At 50.8% G+C, this 19,434-nt stretch overlaps 1 protein-coding gene across 1 annotated transcript in view; it reads left to right on the top strand.

Moving 5' to 3' along the window:
• Nucleotides 1-19,434, top strand: part of LOC131898538 (unconventional myosin-XVIIIb-like) — a 175,846-nt gene that overhangs the window by 101,279 nt on the left and 55,133 nt on the right. Inside the window, exons 29-32 of the mRNA XM_059249728.1 lie at nucleotides 2,287-2,403; nucleotides 5,669-5,752; nucleotides 6,607-6,744; nucleotides 10,201-10,386. Coding sequence (XP_059105711.1) covers nucleotides 2,287-2,403; nucleotides 5,669-5,752; nucleotides 6,607-6,744; nucleotides 10,201-10,386 — 525 coding nt within the window. The remainder of the gene's footprint in view (nucleotides 1-2,286; nucleotides 2,404-5,668; nucleotides 5,753-6,606; nucleotides 6,745-10,200; nucleotides 10,387-19,434) is intronic.

Raw genomic sequence — 19,434 nt, 5'->3', positions numbered from 1 at the left:
TGTCATCAGGTGCGTGCCACCTTCTCTAAGAGGAAAAGCATGTCTCTCACAGGCTCACTTCAACTCCCTGCAACCAGAAGACCCACTTATTCACTATCATGCTATTGTATGGTCACCATTGAATGGGGACAAATGAGCCATAGATCTACCATGTTGGTGACAATGTCTGGAGTCTGGATGATCAGACTTGGCTTAAATTTGCACTCGATATACAGAATTCTATCGTTTGCAAAGAGATGCAGAGGAACCAACTCAGGCTCGGGAAGGATCCTAACAAGCCCTTTTATCTTGTATTTTATTTTATTTTTTCTAAATTAAGGGGAACATGTCCAGAAACACGTACACGTGCACACACACTGTCTTAGGGTTCCTATTGCTGTGATAAACACCATGACCAAAAGCAACTTGGGAAGAAAAGGGTTACTTCATCTTACACACACTCATATATTACACTCCATTACTGGGGAAAGACAGGGCAAGAACTCAAGGCGGGAACCTGGAAGCAGGAACCTGGAGGCAGGAACCTGGAGGCAGGAACCTGGAGGCAGGAACCTAGAGGCAGGAACTGAAGCAAAAGCCATGGGGGAATGCTGCTTACTAGCTTGCTACTCACTGCTTTCTCTATTTGCTTTCTTATACAACTTCTAGGACCACCTCTCTAGTGGGTAGTACCACCCACAATGGGCTGGGCCCTTCACATCAGTATTCACTCAAGAATGCCCCACAGGACAATTTAGGGGGCAAGTTTCTCAATTGAAAGTCTCTCTTCTTAAATGTCTCTACATTGTATCAAATTGATAAAAAAAAAACTAGCCAAAACAATTGATCCTTTGTCAGCTTGACACACAAATATATCACTATCCAACCATAACCTTTCCTTTCTCATTTGCCCCCAAGATTACATGTTAATGTTAATATCACATTATTAAAACATTCCAATTGTGAAAGTCCCCCAGTCTTTAAAATATTCAAACAGTTTAAATTTCAGTCTCTTTAAAACACCCAAAGTCCTTTTCAAAGTCCATAATTTCTCTAAAATTCCAAAATTTCTTTATAATTCCAAAGTCTCTTAACTGTGGGCTCTTATAAAAAAAAAAGTTACATGTCTTTTTATTTCAAAAAAGGAAGATCCAGAGCATAGTAAATCAAAGCAAAACTAAACTTCAGCAGCATAAAAAATCCACTAGTTGATGTGTTAGACCCCGTATGATCCTCTGAGCTCCAGGAGGCTCCATTTCTCCAGCTCTGCGGTTTATGGCACACACAGCTTACCTGTAGACTCAGACAAGCTCCGCTCCGCAGCTGCTGCTGTCCTCCATAAGTCAGGTCACCACTGTCTGCACTTCTCTCAACACTCTTATCTCCCAGGACCCCACACAACAACCCACTGAGCTCAAAGCCCTCAATGGCTTTTGCAGCCCAAACTTCAAATACCACCACAGCCCTTCCCAAAACATATGGTCGGATCTATCACATCAATACCCCCACAACATGGTTCCTATTTCTGTCCTACTTAGAGTTTCTGTTGCTGTGGTAAAACACCATGACCAAAGAAACTTGGGAAGGGAAGGGTTTATTTTTTTTTTTTCTTACTGCCTGAAGTTTATCGCTGAAGGAAGTCAGAGCAGGAACCTAAAGATAGGAACTGATGAAGAGGCCATAAAGGAGTGTTGCCCCTGGCTTGCTCTCCATGGATTGCTTCATCTGCTTTCTTATATACCCCAGGACCACTCATCTTGGTGGTAGTACCACCCGCAATGGGTTGGGGCCTCCCACACTAATCATTAATCAAGAAAATGCCTATATATATATATATATATATATATATATATATAGGCATTTTCTCAACTGAGGTTCCCTCTTCTCAAATGACTCTAAGTTGTGTCCAGTTGATTTAAAAAAAAAAAAACTAAGCAGGACACACCTATTGTCCTATTTGCATGTGTATCATCAAATACACATGCAAAAGAAATACCTTTGGAGGGAAAACCCCCCAATCAAATCCACCCACCCACACAACAGACATTTATTTGTCACCTATTGGATGCCAAGTCTGGTGCTCAGTGCTGGGGATATGCCCGTGTATAGGACAAAGTCCCTGTTCTCAGGGACAATGCAGGTTTGTGCTTACACACCTGTGCCGGGGACCTTTAAATGTGTATGCATGGAGTCCTGGAGGTTCACACAGGCACAGAAACCTTCACAGGCCCTGCATCCACACCTGCCTGAACACTCAGTATGTGCTAGTGCACACACCCTCACTGAGTGGCCCTCTGCCCCCTGCAGGTGGATGAGCAGCTGTACCGACTGCAGTTTGAGAGGGCAGACCTCCTGAAACGCATCGACGAGGACCAGGATGACCTGAACGGCCTCATGCAGAAGCACAAAGACCTCATTGCCCAGGTCAGGACCATCTCCCAGCTTGTGAATTTGGTAGATGTGACAGCCCAGAGGTAGGTAGGAACTGTCAGTTCCATGCAGCCCTGGGGAAAGATGGTGTGTCCTCTGGAGGGCAGCTCCACCAGGCAAACATTGACTTACTCATACGACCACCTCCCCATCCACGCACATCCACCATACACACATCTACCCACCAATCCATCCATTCAGCTGTGTCTTAGTCACTGGTCCATCACTGTGAAGAGACACCATGACCACGGCAACTCATATAAAGGAGACATTTAACTGGGGCTGACTTACAGTTTCAGAGGCTCAGTCCACTGGTAGGTACACATGGAGCTGGAGCTGAGCTGAGAACTGCATCCTAATCTGCAGGCAGAGAGAGAGAGAGAGAGAGAGAGAGAGAGAGAGAGAGAGAGAGAGGAGAGAGAGAAACAGAGACACAGAGAGAGACAGAGACACAGAGAGAGACAGAGGGGGAAGAAGGGGGAATTATAAGGTCTCAAATAGTATCCCTCCCTGATGACTAAGCATTCAAATATGTGAGCCTATGGGGGCTCATTTTATTCAAATGACCACAGTCTTTCTTCCCATGTGCCCACCCACCCATCCACACACCTATCCACTATCTACTCACTATGTCCATCAGTCCAGCCACCACCCACATACTCAGCCATCCAGTCTGTCTGCCTATCTGTTGTTTACTGAGGACTTGCTCTGTATTGGGCACTGTAAACAATGTCAAGGACACTTGGGTAAGCAAAGGGACATCCCATTCATTCCCTCTCCTGTTTGTGGCTTTGTGAGCTGAACAGATGTTGCCTGGAAGCTACCCGGAGCAGCATGTGGTGGGAGGCGGGCTAGCTGAGAGTCCAGAAAAGGACTGAAATTGGGGAATGCTTCCCCGAGGAGGAAACCTGAATGAGGATCAGGAGTTAATGAGTTTGCAGTGGAACCATGGGATCGGGAAGGAGGACAGGTGTGTGTGGGAAGGAGGCACGTGCAAAGTGTCCACGGAGCCTTGGAGAGGCTGATGAGGGGAAAGCAGCAGGCGTGCACTTGGGAGGCCAGGAGAGGAAGGACAGACCAGGCTCCCAGGTTGCTTTGTTTGAGGGGTGGCGGGAAGCTCTGTCAAGCTTTGCGGAGTCAAGCAGAGTGGGAAAGGTGTAGCTGGCATGCTGCCCCACCCTGTCAACTCTGCTACTGTCCTAAGGAGTCTGGAGCTGAGGCATGGGGCTGGGCACTCGAAGCCACAGGGTCAGGCAAAGCGGAGGGAAAGTGGGGGATGTGATGTGGACCCAGGCAGCAAGGAGACAAGGTGGCTGGGGAGAATTAGAGCTTTGGCTGGAGTAGGGGATGGATGGGCCGAGGCTCCCAGCAGGTTCCTGACCATATCCCAGGTAATAAGAGCTCAATCCAGGAGCATTGAACATCTTCATGTTCATCCCCAGAGGGGATCCAGGAGGCATGTCCTCTTGCCTCCAAAGGCCAATACCAGGCATGTCTGCAATACACAGAGATGTAACCCGAATAAGGAACGGAATCACCAGGGTTCCAGCTGCCACTACAGAGTGCCTCTGCCTGAGTTGCGGTTAATCTTGTCTGATGTGGAAATTGTTCTGTTCCGTCACAAGTGGAGAACATACATGTGCTGTGACAAGTGAACAAAACCATACACACGGCAGAGCAGGAGCCAAGAGACCTCCACATTCTCAGGAACCTCGCTCCTCAGAGACTGCCAAACTTAATTGTCGCCTCCATATCCTTCAGGCATCGTGACTCCCCTTTCTCTCTCCCTGACCTTGGAACTAACCAATGGAGGAGGCTGAGCAGACACTCAGCCCACTGTTAGATGAGGATACCAAGGAGCAGAGAGTCCCTGGCTCACTATGGCTGGTGTCTGAGAGCAGGTTCCCAGTTCCCTGGCACACACAGTGCTTCCCTCTCAAGTTGGTTTTATCATCGCCATGACTGGATAGAAGCTGCTGGAGGACAGGATTCCCCGGGTTCATGATCTCAGGAGTTTGGTGCCTGGTTGTTCGGCCCCAGGTGCTTGGGAAGGACATCACTGTAACAAGAGTGTATGGCTCATGGCTGACAGGAAACAGCAGAGCTTCGACATGAAGGAGGCTGGACAGGGCACACCCCTGTGACCCCAAGTGACCTACTTCCTCCATCTACGCTGCACCTTCTACAGTTCCACTGTCGATTCAAATTTGAGATCTATGGATGGATTAAACCATCCCTGAAGGCAAAGTCCTGACTCTTACTTTCCAAAAGCTCTTTAGTGGTGAGCAGCTCCCTACTTCTGCCCAGACTGTGGGAGACACTTCACATTCAAACCACAGTGCCACTCTTGGGATGTTGTACTGGCACCACGGGCAACACCATCTGTTCCAGGCTCTCCAACGTATGTCATGAAGAACACAGCAATCACTGAATCCCTGAGCTGATGCCATGGAGTGACTCAGCAAACAGATGGAGTATTGGGAAGTCATGACTCAGCAAACAGAGATGGGGTATTGGGAACTTGTGACTCAGCAAACAGAGATGATGGGGTGTTGGGAAGTTGTGACTCAGCAAACAGAGATGGGGTGTTGAGAAGTTGTGACTCAGCAAACAGAGATGGGGTGTTGAGAAGCCGTGACTCAGCAAACAGAGATGGGGTGTTGAGAAGCCATGACTCAGCAAACAGAGATGGGGTGTTGGGAATCTATGAATCAGCAAACAGAGATGGAGTGTTGGGAAACCATGAATCAGTAAACAGAGATGGGGTGTTGGGGAGCCATGACTCAGCAAACAGAGATGGGGTGTTGGGAATCTATGAATCAGCAAACAGAGATGGGGTGTTGGGAAGCCATGACTCAGCAAACAGAGATGGGGTGTTGGGAAGCTGTGACTCAGCAAACAGAGTTGGGGTGTTGGGAATCTATGACTCAGCAAACAGAGATGGGGTGTTGGGAATCTATGCATCAGCAAACAGAGATGGGGTGTTGGGAAGCCATGAATCAGCAAACAGAGATGGGGTGTTGGGAAACCATGACTCAGCAAACAGAGTTGGGGTGTTGGGAAGTTGTGACTCAGCAAACAGAGATGGGGTGTTGGGAAGTTGTGACTCAGCAAACAGAGATGATGGGGTGTTGGGAAAGGGTAAGAGACAACCTTTAAGGCCCAATCGTTGTCACTGAAGTTCTGCTAGAGGGACCTGCGGGTCGGGGAAGAAGTGATTCTTGAGAGGGCCTCTTCTTCTTGTTTCCTGCCTCACCAGTCTGCTGCTGACATCGGGCAGATTCAGGAGCTGCAGCTGCAGCTGGAAGAAGCCAAGAAGGAGAAGCAGAAGCTGCGGGAGCAGGTATGTGCTCAGAGCCGCCATGCTGTGGGAGAGGGAAGGTTCCCCCTGGGCCCTCAGGATCACCACCCAGTCATGTGCTCAACTTCAGTCGTGTGCCAAGTGAATCCAGAAAGTCCTAGCGGACAGATGGACAGATCCACCCACTCTCCTCACAGTTGCCTGTTCCTGCCCCCCACACAGGTGGCCCATGCTCCATTCGGGGCAGGCTTCTCTTTCGCTCCTGTCTCCTGCTCTGAGAAATCCCTCCCAGAAAGAAGAGAGGATGCCTGTGAGTCAGGCCCACACCCCTCTGGGAGCTCTTCATTGGAGCCCCAACCCTCTAAACCTCAGTACGGAGCTGGCCATTTTTAGTCACAGACTTCTCAAAGCCCTGCTAGAGCTGATGCTCGCGCCTGTCAGCGTGGCCAGGTCTCATCACACTTGGGCGCTGAATCCCAACAAGCCCAACAAAGAGAGAAGCAGCACTAGCCACCAGCTGGCTGCTGGTCCCATGATGAAAATGGGGACATGGCAGCCCCCGCAGGAAATGACATGCCCTTGCTCACATAAACAGAAAGCAGGCTTCAAGCTCCCAGCATCCCTTGCTGTGTCTATAGATGCAGGAGTTTCTCCCCAGGCAGCTTGGCCCTTTATCATAGCAGGGAAAGAGACGAATCAATGCAAGTCTTGCTTTGTCCCCAGAAGGCTCAGGATGTGTCACCTCTCAGCACCTGCTGCTCTGGGTCAGGGCTAGTGTGAAGGTGAGCGGTGCTGGCCTGTGTGGACGGTCAACGTGTAGCAGTTGAGCAGAGAACTGGTGCCAGGGGTGGGACTCGGGGGTCAATGGTGCCAGTGGACTCCTCAATGTGCCCCAGCTGCAGGTGGCACAGCTGCGTATCCAGTACCTGGAGCAGTCCACCGTGGACCGCGCCATCGTCAGCAGGCAGGAGGCTGTCATCTGTGACCTGGAGAACAAGACGGAGTTCCAGAAGGTGCAGATGAAGAGATTTGAGGTACCTAGGACGCATGAGCTGCTGGGGGCTGGGCAGGGAGGGCTGTGTGAGGTCCTTAGGACACAGGAGCTGCTGGGGGCTGGGCAGGGAGGGCTGTGTGAGGTCCTTAGGACACAGGAGCTGCTGGGGGCTGGGCAGGGAGGGCTGTGTGAGGTCCCTAGGACACAGGAGCTGCTGGGGGCTGGGCAGGGAGGGCTGTGTGAGGTCCCTAGGACACAGGAGCTGCTGGGGGCAGGGAGAGCTGTGTGAGCCCACCTCTGCATCTCATCACTTGGTTTGAATGCCTAGCTTGAGACAAATCCGACCGCTCCATCTGTTCCCGTCCTTCCCTTTTTCTTTTAATCCTTTGTTCTTCTGCATACTTCCTGGAGCCGACCATGTACCCATCCATCCTCCTGCTCCTCTATCTACCCCTATCACATCTTCAGGCAACTCCTTCCTCTTTAGCCTGTTTCTACCCTGACTCTCATCACCCCCCTCTCCTATGTCCTCTCCTCTCCTTCCCTCTCCCTCCTCTTCTCTTCTTCAGCCCCAGGCTCCATGGCCCACCCTTGAGTCCATGGGTACCACTCTACCCATCTCTGCCTATCTACTCATCCTCTCGTATACCCCAAGTTATTTGTGGCCAGTTTTGGTCACACCCATCTGTGAAGCTCCATGTCGGTATGTAGAGGACAGACACAGTACAGAATAGGGCCAGGGCTGCTCAGATGGAGCCTTCCAGCATGGAGAGCCCAGCTGGCTCCCAGGATGAGGTCTGTCACGTAACAAGACCCTGGTGGGCTTGGAAGGGGTTTGGTGAGGACATTGACATCAGTCTTGAGGTGATAATTCCAGTGTGTGTGTTCACTTCTGTGGACCAAGGGCATGGGACATTTACAGAGGTCACCTCCATTGCTGAAAATCCTCCCCCATACCACTCTGTGCTTGACATTCAGTAACATTGTGCAGGGTGGGGAGAAAGGACAGGCCTCACCATTAGAGAGGAAGCATGGCCCCCAAAGGCAAGCTGAGGGTCAGATAGGAATTGATTGACACCTGCCCTGACCCTCCCCTCGGGGTCTGTGTTCTAATTTCTCTGCAGCCCTTCCTCACCCTTTACCACAGCATGTTTGGATGTGAAAGGCCCTGCCCCTCATTCTGAGACTCCCAACCCCAGGACATGCAGTCTTTGATATGGCTGCTATGGATAAACAGGAGAAAGACTTGTTGACCTTGACTTTCATAGATTTTCCAAGCAGATCCAGGAACCACCCAGGCAGGGGCCCTCCAGAGCCTTGGAAATACTGCAGACTGTACTGAATGGTTGCCTACGCCCTGCCAGCTCTATGGAGTTCTTATTCAGTTCTAGTATAGACGACAGATAGCAGGATGGTAGCACCTGAAAGATCCCAGCCTTGTAACTGTGGCCTCTGTCACTGTTATCTAAACACAGTGTGTCCCTGCTGCCAAGGGTCACTGGAGATGCTGTCATGACTCCCCTTTCCCCCGACAATCTCTAAAATGGATCCTAAAGGGGCAGCTCCCCATTGGGTGATGGTGTCTGACCCTGAGTTCATCTCCTCTAATCACAGATCCCAGAATTCTCAGCAAGGCTTGAAGTAGTCACATGACCCTTGCCTGTATTGACACTCTGCTGTTTGCCCGCTGGGTCCCACAGATCAGTGGGTTCCAGGCTTGTTGGCTGCCTAATGAATCTGATAGCCCTGAGGTTTTTCTAGGGTCCAGGGGTGTCTAGAATGCTGGTGTCTTCATCCCTTCATTATGTCTGACGGGTTTCTGTCCCCAGGAAAGGCAGAGCATGGAAGGTGGCCTCACCTAAGACTCTCATTCATAAACCCAGAAGCCAAAAGTTTGGTTGAGCGGATGTTAATCCAGCATGACTGTGTCTCTGGGGTGTCCCTCCACTTCCTAGACCTCTGGAGGCATCGGGCCAAGATTATCAGGCTCCCTTCTGCAGCCCTGTTTGAGGCCGAATGCCTAGCTTAACATGTTAGATCTTGGCAGTGCCCTGGGACGCAGATGCAAGCGCCCCCACCCCCACAGGACCAATCACTTACCCAGGGTCATACAGCAGAAAGAGGCAGAGGCAGGATTTGAACCCAGAGCCTCTTGGAAGCAGATTCTCCATGTGTTTGTCCCATAGTCTTTCAGGATAGTTCTTATTTCAAAGGGAATTCTTATTTTGGGAGGCAGAAATCACAATTTTTTTCATTTAATTGTTGTTTTGTTTTTCATTTTTCTTTTATTTTTGAGATTATTATATAATCACATGATCTCCCCTTCCCTTTTCTCCCTCCAAGCTCTTTCGTCTATCTCTCCTTTCTCTCTTTCAAAGTCACGGCCTCTTTTTTCATTGATTGTTGTTACATGCATATATGTATGTAACATATATATTCCTAAATATAACCTGCTTGATCTATATAATATTACTTTTATGCATGTTTTCAGGACTGACCATTTGATACTGGATAACCCAGCCAGTGTTCTTCTCTGAGGAAGACTAAGAAACCACAATTAAATTTTTTTTTTTTTACTTTTATTGATCCTTTGTGGATTTCACATCATGTATTCTGTTCCCACTTATCTCCCTGTCCCCTCGCATCCACGCTCTGCCCTTTCAACCTCTCCCCAAAACAAAACCAAATTTAAAAGAAAAACCAAACCAAACAAAGAAACAAAAAAGAAGAATCTTGTCGTGGAAGCTGTGGTGTGGCCCCTTGAGACACACAGTTCACCCTTCAGTCTGTCCGTCTTTACTTGCAAGTGTTCATTATCACAGGTTGTTGGTCTGGCTGGAGGCCTCCGCTTTCTGCTACACCAGGGATAATGGGCTCTCCCTGGGGCTCCTCTTGGATATCCTGTTGTTGGCTTGTGTCATGGAGATCCTGCTGTTTTGGATCTGTAGGTTCGTCCCCTTCACATGCTCCAACAGTTCACAGATTCAGTGGATGTTGGGGTGGCCAACTCATAGCCCTGGTTCTGGGTCTGCCTGGTAGCTGGGTTGGTCAGCTGGATGGCTTTCCCTCATTGTCACTACCCAGCTGAGCTCTGCTACACTCCCTCAGCCAGCTCACTCTATGCAGCCTGCAGCAAGGAGCGGGGCCAGTTCTGCTCTTGGGCCCTCAGATCTGGGTCCCCCCACTCATGGCATAGGGCTGGCTCTATTGTTTTGCCCAGGCAAGGTGCAGGGCCCTCTCTCCAGATTGCTGTAGGGGGCACACAAGAGGGGCGGGGCCGGCTCTCCTTTTCTCAAGCCTTCAGGGTTGGCTCCCCTGTGACCCTGATAACAGGGTCAACTCTAGTGTGCTGTCCAGACGGAAACCATGATTCTTAACCTGGATCACTTGGCACAAACGTGCAGAGCCCCAGGGAAGGATCCCACTTTTTGGGAGACCTTGCTTCAGACCTCTGGTTTCTCCAGGTGAGATCAACCATGCTTTCTGCTCTTCCCAGGTCCTAGTAATCCGGCTTCGGAACAGCCTGATCAAGATGGGCGAGGAGCTGTCCCAGGCAGCCAAGTCAGAGGCCCAACAGCGGGAAAACAGCCAATATTATCAGCGGCGCCTGGAGGAGCTAAAGGCAGAGATGCAGGAACTGGCCCAGCGGGAAGAGGAGGCTGGCCGTCGCTGCATGGAGCTGGTGAGGCCCGGCCCTCGCGGGCGCTTGTGCAGTTGAGCATCTGAGCTGGAGTAGAAACTTAGTTTGTGGGTAGGGATGCGTTCGTGATGGCAGACTCCAGGCTGCCCTCTTGCGCCTTTTTGGTGAGGGTTACCAAGGAGAGAGAAACAGAAGGCATGAGCTGAGAGATAACACTGACATTGGCTGTGAACTATTGAGGTGTACCCAAAGCCAACCGATGGCCTTCTCTGTGGCTGGAAGCATCTAGACTCAGGCCAGTGGTCTCTGCCTCACATAGGGAAGGCCAAGGACAGGCTGGCCTCAGGCAACATGGAGGGGAACACTGTGTCTGTCTGTCTTTCCTGGTGTCTCAGCACCTGTCTCGGTGTGGAATGCTCACAGCAACTGTAGTGTGCAGGGTGGGGAAACTGAGGCTTCAGCTGCCACTTGTGGTAAATGTGGATTCATTTCTGGGCTTGGAGCAGAGACAACAAATGCAGACAATGGAAGAGGTGTCTAGAAAATCCTGTACTGAGCATGCACAGTGTACCCATTCTGAGTGAAATGCTCCCCATGGGAACTTACGTCCGTCATGAAGATGGGGAAACTGAGGCCCTGGGCTATCCAACATGCCAAAATGAGGCTCAGTGAAGGGACAGTTACTTGCTTGAGGTCACATGGGTCTGTAGCTCTAGTCAATAGGCTCTTTATATCCATGGCGCGGAACAAGTACGTTTTTTTTTTTCTGCCGTGTGGGAATTTCCTCCATCTTTTGATGTATTGTTCTAAGAACAGTTCCCTGTAGGGATCCCAGGACACATGACAGCATTAGTCTTGGGGACAGGTATATTGAAGTCTTCAGGGTTCTTATTCTGCAAGGGGGGGAGGGGCAGCACACACACCCCCATTGCCCATTGTCACTCAGTCTTCCAGCAAGTGAACCTGCACTCACACTGTCCCTCAGGTCCTCAAAGTAAGATCATTTCCCCTGCCGTCCTGTGACCGGGCTTTCCCACTGTCCTCCACCGCAAATGAGTTTCTCAAGCCACCATCCTCCACAGCCCGAGTCTAGCTATCAGCTCCACCCTTGACAGGTCAGCTGCCTGGGTGGTGACAAGGTGAGGTGCTGTAGAGAGACTGAGGTCCCCAGACAAGTCCAGGTCCCTGACTGGAGTTTCCTCTCCCGCCCTGAGGGAGAGAAAGGCTTTCCTCCGATTGACAAGCAGGGTTCATTAGCAGCCCACTTCCCATGTCACCGCCTGTCCGTGTCAGCTCTGGCCAGGAGGAAAGCCACCCTACCCCCCATCGCCCGTGATGTCTTTGTTAGCTGGCTGTGCACGCGGACACACTGGTCCGTCCGATGGCGGCTTTTCTTCCCTCTGGTCTGTCTCCCTGCTCCCATGTCCTCTCCCCCTCTTTTCCATTCCCCCTCTGTGCCTGCGTTCCTAGGGTAATGGGCAGCTCTTTAGAAACCCTCAACTCCTGGGAAAATTAGACAGATGTCGCTGTTGCAAAAGCCCCAGGCAGTTTGGAAGGTCTCAGAGCAACCTTGAGATATGTCCACTGTGGGTATTAAAACAAGGGACTGCAAACTGGGGGTGGTTAAAGCCACAGACTGAGGTCTCAAATGTGGTGGAGATCAGAGTCTGAAATGGAGCATGCCGGGTCATACTCACTCTGAAGACCCCACCCCCACCCCCATCCCCCACCTTCCCTGCCTCCTGGTGGCTGCAGGTCCTGGCAGCAAAGCTCTAGTCTGTGCCTCCGTCTCCACAAATCTTATTTCCTGAGGGTGCAGGCCTCAGCGGTCCCTCTGTACTTGTGAGGACGGTTACCCCTGGGTTTGGAGCACACCCTAAGTGGAGGTTGTGTTGATCCTGCAAATAAACTCACATTCACGATCCTGGGTGGACATGTGTCAGGGAAGGCCACCCGGAACTCACCCTAGGAGTTCAGGCTTCACTGAACCCTGCTCAGCTGCCATGACAAAGGCATCTGGCATATCCCATGGTCCCTTTCGGGCTTCTGGGGTGAGCAAGGCTGACATGGACAAGTTAACTTGGCCGTGGTTTTTATTGGTTACTCCCATCCCTGTGACTCTGTGACTGATACTCCCAACAGAAACAGCCTTAGTTAGGGGGGAGAAGGCTTATCTGGGCTCAGGTTTCCAGAGCTCTCAGCCTTTATGGCTGTGAAGGCACAGGGTGGGAGCCACCCACTTGGTGACAGCAGAGGTTGGTGACATCCTCTGTTCCCACAGTGCAGAGCAGGGACAGAAAGAATACACCTGAACCAAGGGGGAATTTAACCTTCAAAAGCCACCCATGGTGATCAACTTCAGCCCACCAGGCTTTACAGCCTAAAGGCTCCAGAACCTTCAAAGGAAGGCCACACGCTGGGAACCTGAGCCTGAAAGGGACATTTCCAATTCAAATCACCACAGCCTCTTGCTCAGAGTGGCTGTCCCCAGGTTATCAATATATTCCTGGCCTTTGGGACTCTGTGGCAGGAAGGGAGAGGTCTGGGCTAACACAGGCACTGGACAGGCATGATGAGGAAGGAGGGGGGGGGGGGTCTCAAGGTCCCCACTGTATGGAAGTGAGGTCACTGGAGAAACAAAGTGCTTGCTGTCGTTTGAAGACACCTTGTTGCTAAGGCCAGTCTCCCTGCTCTGGTATCCTGGGACCACCCTGGGCTTCTCATAGATCTTATTCCATCTGTCCTGGTCAAGGTCCACGGCCAGGACCAGCATATCTTCCCTTGTATCTTCTCTCACAATTCTGAGCAGAAGTCAGAGCGCTGGTCCATTCGTTCGTATTAGATGTGTCCTCAGAGTACCTACCATGTGTCGAGCATCATGGTGGGCTAGGCATCCTCAAAGCAGCCCACCCGTGGGGAATGCAGAACTGTTACAACTTGGGTCCTGGCCTTTCTGAGGCAAAGTGTGGTGGCAGGAAGTTAGGTCCCTCAGGGGCATGCCCGTGAAGGGGTATCGGGATTCCAGGCCCTTCCCGCCTTTCTCTTTGCTGCTTAGCTTCTGTAAGGGGAGTAGCTGCCTCTGCCATGTTCCCTCACGGTGTTCCGAAGCAGCAGGGCAAGAGGCCCAGGACTGCGACCTTCGACCACGAGCCCAGACTAACCTTTGTCTCAGGGGTTTTGTTGCTGTAGCGGGAAGGTGGCTGACGCAGTACTCATCACTGGTGCCTTTTGCACAGCTGCAGCCTCCTCTACAACGAGCCAGAATCCTCACAGGCAAATCTCAGAGCCATGTTTCAGCCCCGAGTCTTCCTCCTATGCACAGCATTGCCATCGCAGACCCATGTTCTAGAGCAAAGTGTTGCTCACTGCACCTTCCATTTTAGAATTAAAGTCTCCCAAAAGGAAGAAAGGTAATTTCCTAACTCCATAATTCAAGTGTTCATCCATATATCTGTCTATCTACCCATCTACCCATCCATACCCACCCACTCATCCACCCATCAAACCATCCATCCATCCACCCATCCATCCACCCACCCATCCACCCACCCATCCACCCATCCATCCATCCATCCACCCACCCACCCACCCATCTATCCATCCACCCATCAAACCATCCACCCATCCAACCATCCTTCTATCCATCCTCCCAACCTCCCACCAATCCATCTATGCATCCATCAACTCACCCACCCATCCATCTATCCATCCATCCATCCATCCATCCATCCATCCATCCATCCATCCTTCCATCCATCCATCCATCCATCCATCCATCCATCCATCCATCCTTCCATCCATTCATCCATCCATCCATCCATCCATCCATCCTTCCATCCATCCATCCTTCCATCCATCCACCCATCCACCCATCCATCTGTCCAACTATCCATCCATCCACCCATCCATCCATCCATCCATCCATCCATCCATCCATCCACCCACCCATCCTTCAGCCATCCACTGATTCTCTCAATGAATGCTGAGTTTGTTGAATATTGTTGAAATATTGACCATCAACTCTGCCAGGCCAAGAACATAAAGGGGGCAGAGGTGGGAGGTTGCTCAGGGCAGTAGCACCTGGGATGACAGAGCTGGAGTTGTTGACCTTGTGTGTCTAGCACTGAAGTCTTCCCTGAGATAGCCCTGTCCTTTTGGTTCAGCCCTGCTGAAAAATGGCTCCATTGTAGGAGACTAAGAAGGATTCTGGGCCCCTGGGACCCATGAGCCGTCATAAGGATGTTGATGGATCTTCTGTCTGCATTCCTTTCCGCCTGTCCCTGGCCAGCTCCATTTGTCACAGCTGCTGTTGGTTTAAAGGGCTGTGAACTGTTGCATGTGGGTGATTGATCCCCCAGCTGGCTCACCGGCACATCCAGATCAGCATCCATTACCCCACCAATGGAACGTCTCTCCTTGCGAAATAAGAAAAATGAGCTCTGCCCATTAATTTTAGTGGATGTACTATTCCTGGCAACTCCAGGCGCCATTGTGGAGAGAAGAATATTCTGTCTCTAAATCACTCAAGTCCCTTTGTCACTGGGATACAAGACAGCTCGTCTCTGAATTTATAGTCTGTTGTTCTTCAGTTGCCCCAGAGCCCAGGAGAACCAGCTTGGTCCCTGGACCGGGTGTCCAGGGAAGTTGTGAGGCTGATGGTGTTGGGGAGCCTACTCACCACCTGCTTCCATCCTGACATCCCTGTGGTGAAAGCTATGTCTCTCAGGAAACACAGGTTTCCCAGTCTGAGCAAACTTACAGGGCACTTGGCTAGGGTGATAGTTTCAGAGCCTTTGAAATACAGCCCCTGCGGGCTTCTCAACCTTACCCCCATTCTTCAGCACTGACTTCCTACCTGACTTGCCTCCTGCCTCTGCCTGTGGCCTCCCCGGTGACTCAGGCCGGCTTCTACACAGTGCAGGACTCACTAGCTCTTCATCAGCACCTTCTCTCTCCTCCTGCCATGCAGACAGATCGGGTTTCACTTGCTGTGGGAGAAGTCAGTCACTGCAGGAGTGGACTCTTAGAGAAGCAGCTTGGCGCCAGCCAGATGTCTCAGTGGGTAAAGGTGCTCAGCACCAATGCTGATGGCCTGAGTTGGATTCCCACACGGTGGAAGGAGAGAGCTGATTCCTGAACATCATCCTCTGCTCTCCACAGATGCTGTCTCACACAGCATTCAGTAAAAAGCTAGAGAATGGCTGCTGTGTGCCCGGGCCCTACCCAGGTCCCCTGAGAAAGAGACTGGTTATGGGGCCGCAAATCTGACTGTTCAGCCTTCTCTACTCATCTTTCTCATCCCAGATCCTTCCGCCTCGTGCCAGTGAGTGACAAATTGCCTCCCTTCCCCCTGTCGCTCATGGAACTAACTGCTCTTATTGCCTGGGAGATCAAAGTGTGTATTGATCCTATGGGGCTTTTATAACAGTTACTAAAAAACGGATGTCCTAAATCAAGAAGGATCCATGATGTCCCAACTCAGGAGACCAAAAGTCTGCAATTGAAGTGTTGGCAGGGCCACCGCCCTCCCGTAGGTTCCAAGAGGGACGCTGTGCTCTTATCCGTAGTCTGGTGGCTCCAGGTGACCCTTGGCAGGTGGCTGCACCAGGTGGTCTCCGCTTCTGTCTCCACATGGCTTTCTCTTCTCTACCAACTGTCTCAGTGTACCCTTCTTCCGCAGCATTTGTGACTGCTCGTGTCATTGTGGCCATTTGGCTGCTGGCTTTAGAGGATCCAGCATGGTAGGGAAGCTGTGGTGGGGAGTTCAGTTCATGTCATGGTAGGCCAAGAAGCAGAGGGCAAAATGGGAGCACTCGGGCTAAATGAGAGCACTCAGGGATGATGCCAATCCCAAGGACCTACTTCCTCTAGATTGACCTCATCCCCTGAGTTCTCAGAACCTCCCCCAAATAGTGCCACCAAGACCTTGCAGATTGTAAGCCTGTAGGGGGACATTTCATATTCAAGCCGTTACCAGACTCTGACCCAGCCTCACCGTCCTCATTAGCTACTTTTGCGAAGACCCTGTCTCCAAAGCGTCACCCTTTGAGGCTCCAAATGGATATCAGTGAGGGTGGGGTGCACCCCCTAACCGTCTATAGGGCAGCAGAAAGGACAAACCCTCGGATGCCTTAGCTAGGATGGCATAACCTGTTCCCACCTGTGAAACACAGGGTATAGCCGCTTGCCCACAGTATACAGAAGTGCCAAATAATAGCATACAGTAGGCGCTCACCAGCTGCCATTTGGTTTCTTTCTCCTCTCTTCTCCCCTGATGTGATCTGCCCTCTCCTCCCCCGCTCTACTTTCTACCCCATGGGAGTCCTGTCAGTTCAGTTCGTGGTTTAGGTGACAGTGAGAGCTGGTGCCCCCCACTTTCTCCCTACCGGGGCTCTGGACCAAGGGCTTTACATCTAGTTTTCATTCTTTATTTTTACCAGCAATGCCTCCCACGTCTTTGTACAAAGTAAGAATCTGAACCCAGGCCCGAGCCTCTTACCGCCTATTTTTGGACACAAACATCTTAGACTCATGGTGCTTACTCATTGAAGTTTGTTTTCAGGACAATCACAAAAATTATTACTTTTTATTGTGTGACTTAGGGTTCCCCAACTGCAGTGTTATCAATTCTCAGGGGCGGGCTGCTGTAGGATACGTTCTAACACACTTAGCAGCACCCTTGTCCTCTATCCGCTAGGAACCAAGAGCATCCCTGCTCCAAGTTGTCACCATCAGTGGCTCCAAACATTACTGAACATCCCAAAGAGGCAAAGTCGCTCACTACAGGTGGCCTGAGTAAATCCTCACGGTCCCTGTTGGGGTGGCATCTGTGCAGTGTCCCACCTTACAGACGATTCAGCTCAGGGATACCGTGGGCTATACCCCAGGTCACAAGGCAACTGGAGAGGAGGCTCATGGGAAGATAGAGCTGAGAATGGGCAAAGGGAGAAATTTAAGTTTCTATACAGAGAAAAAGGAGAGTAGCACCCGTCAGAACCCAGTGGTACCCTTTTGAGACCCAGAGGCAACATCACGGTGGATTCCAATTCCGGGCAGAATTGAAAGCCTCGCCATGGACTGTGTACTTTTAATAATGTTTAAATAAAACATGGGAGCATGGGTGTGATCTCCTCCCCACGTCTGGCTTGTCAGCACCCTGGCGGGCTCATAAATAGTTAATGGACAGCCACTTACAGCTCTCCTTCTGTTAAACCCAGCATCAATTTTATATGCCCATGAATTATGGATCTACCATTGCTTTGGGGTGCATTTTCCACCTTCAAATGGGAAAAAAAAAAATGAAACGAAATCCAGGTCTTAAGGAAATGAGGGGCCTGGCCCCGCCTCCGTGCCCATCCATTTCACTTGAACAAAGAAGGCGTCCCAGAGTATCGTATGTGGGTGAGCTGGATCTCACAGCATCCACCAGACCCTGGGACAGACAGTGGAGTGAGCGCCAGAGAGTGCTCAGCTGACTCTTCATGGAGACATGCCCTGGCTTCTAGCGGCTGCCCATTCCCATGGTGTAAATTCTCCCACCTGAAGCTGAGTACACAGCGTCACCAAACATACAGTGGGGATATCCAGGCACACAGGACACCGCCATACATCATCCCCCAACAGATAAAATAAAACCGAAACTCCAGAAAGTTGGATCACAGAAAAGCACTGGTAAAATCACGGAGAAATGTGACATTCTTGTCTTTAATATAATTATTTCATTGTCAGTTCATGTGATTTAATTTTTCCTAATAGTGGTGTTTGACACCTCGCTTGCGAGTCTGCTGACAGTTTAATAACAAGCCCGCCAGCTCTGTGCCGCCTGTGACTCTCCCTGGAGTGGGGATCTCACGGGGTGGGGCTCCAGTACTCTGCTTAGTAGGTTACCAGGGAGGGGAAGGAGAGAGGTTTAGCTTTAGAAGGCTGTGAAGTCAAATCTCACGGCCTACCGTCTTTTCAAAAGCAAGTGTGCCGTTCCAGAAGGCTTGAGTCCTAGGGCTCTGGAAACTTAGTACAATCAGAGCCAGGACAGTGGCTCGGTGCCCGCCATGCCGGCGTGAGGACCTGAGTTCCACTCCCTCCCAGCATCTGGGCGTGGTGGTGCGTGCTTGCAGTTCCAACTCTGTGGAGACATCTCTGCGGAGTGCTGGTTGGCCAGCCTAACCTGATTGGCAAGCTCCAAGTCCCAGTGAGAGACCCTGTCTCAAAAAACACATGGTGGACTACCTCTGGAGGACCATACCCAACACACACACCACACCACACCACACACACATTCACACACACACACACACACACACACACACACACACACCACACATATACACCCCCACACACCATATACATATACACACCACACACACACACATACCACACATATACACACCATACACATACACACACACCAACCACACACATACACATATGCTACACATGTGCACACATACACACCATGTACACACACACATCCACACACACCACACACACACATACATACACCACACACGTACACACACATACACAACCACACATGTACACACACACACAACCACACATACCATACACATACACACACCATACACACATATATATACATACATATACCACACATGTACACACACACCACACATGTACACACATATACATACACATACACCACACATGTACATACACACATACCACACACATACACATATATACCACACAAGTACACACACACACACACACACACACACACACACACACACGCATGCAAAACAAAACACCGAAGCAATCAGTGCAGGCCCCTCTCTCGCTCTGCCTGCCCTGTGATTCCTAGAGATTCCCTGTTCTCTCCTTTCTCCTGTATCCCCTGGAGTCTGCCCACATCCAGGGAAAGCCCTGAGAAGCCCAAAGCCAGACCCTGTTCCGTGTTGGATTTTGTTTTTGTTCCTTTATGCTGTTTTTGTGCTCAGTGGGCCATGTGTCCAGCATGCAGACTGGCACACTGCCCTTCACAGCTTGCCCCAGGCGTCCACCCGGCCCAGGGCTTAGCGTTGATTTTACAAAAGCTCTGAGCATTTTCTGCTTGCAAATGTGGACTCGAGCTCA

The sequence above is a fragment of the Peromyscus eremicus genome, chromosome 23 (assembly GCF_949786415.1).
Source record: "Peromyscus eremicus chromosome 23, PerEre_H2_v1, whole genome shotgun sequence".
In the NCBI taxonomy this organism is placed as follows: domain Eukaryota; kingdom Metazoa; phylum Chordata; class Mammalia; order Rodentia; family Cricetidae; genus Peromyscus; species Peromyscus eremicus.
This window is presented reverse-complemented; position numbering and strand designations above follow the sequence as displayed.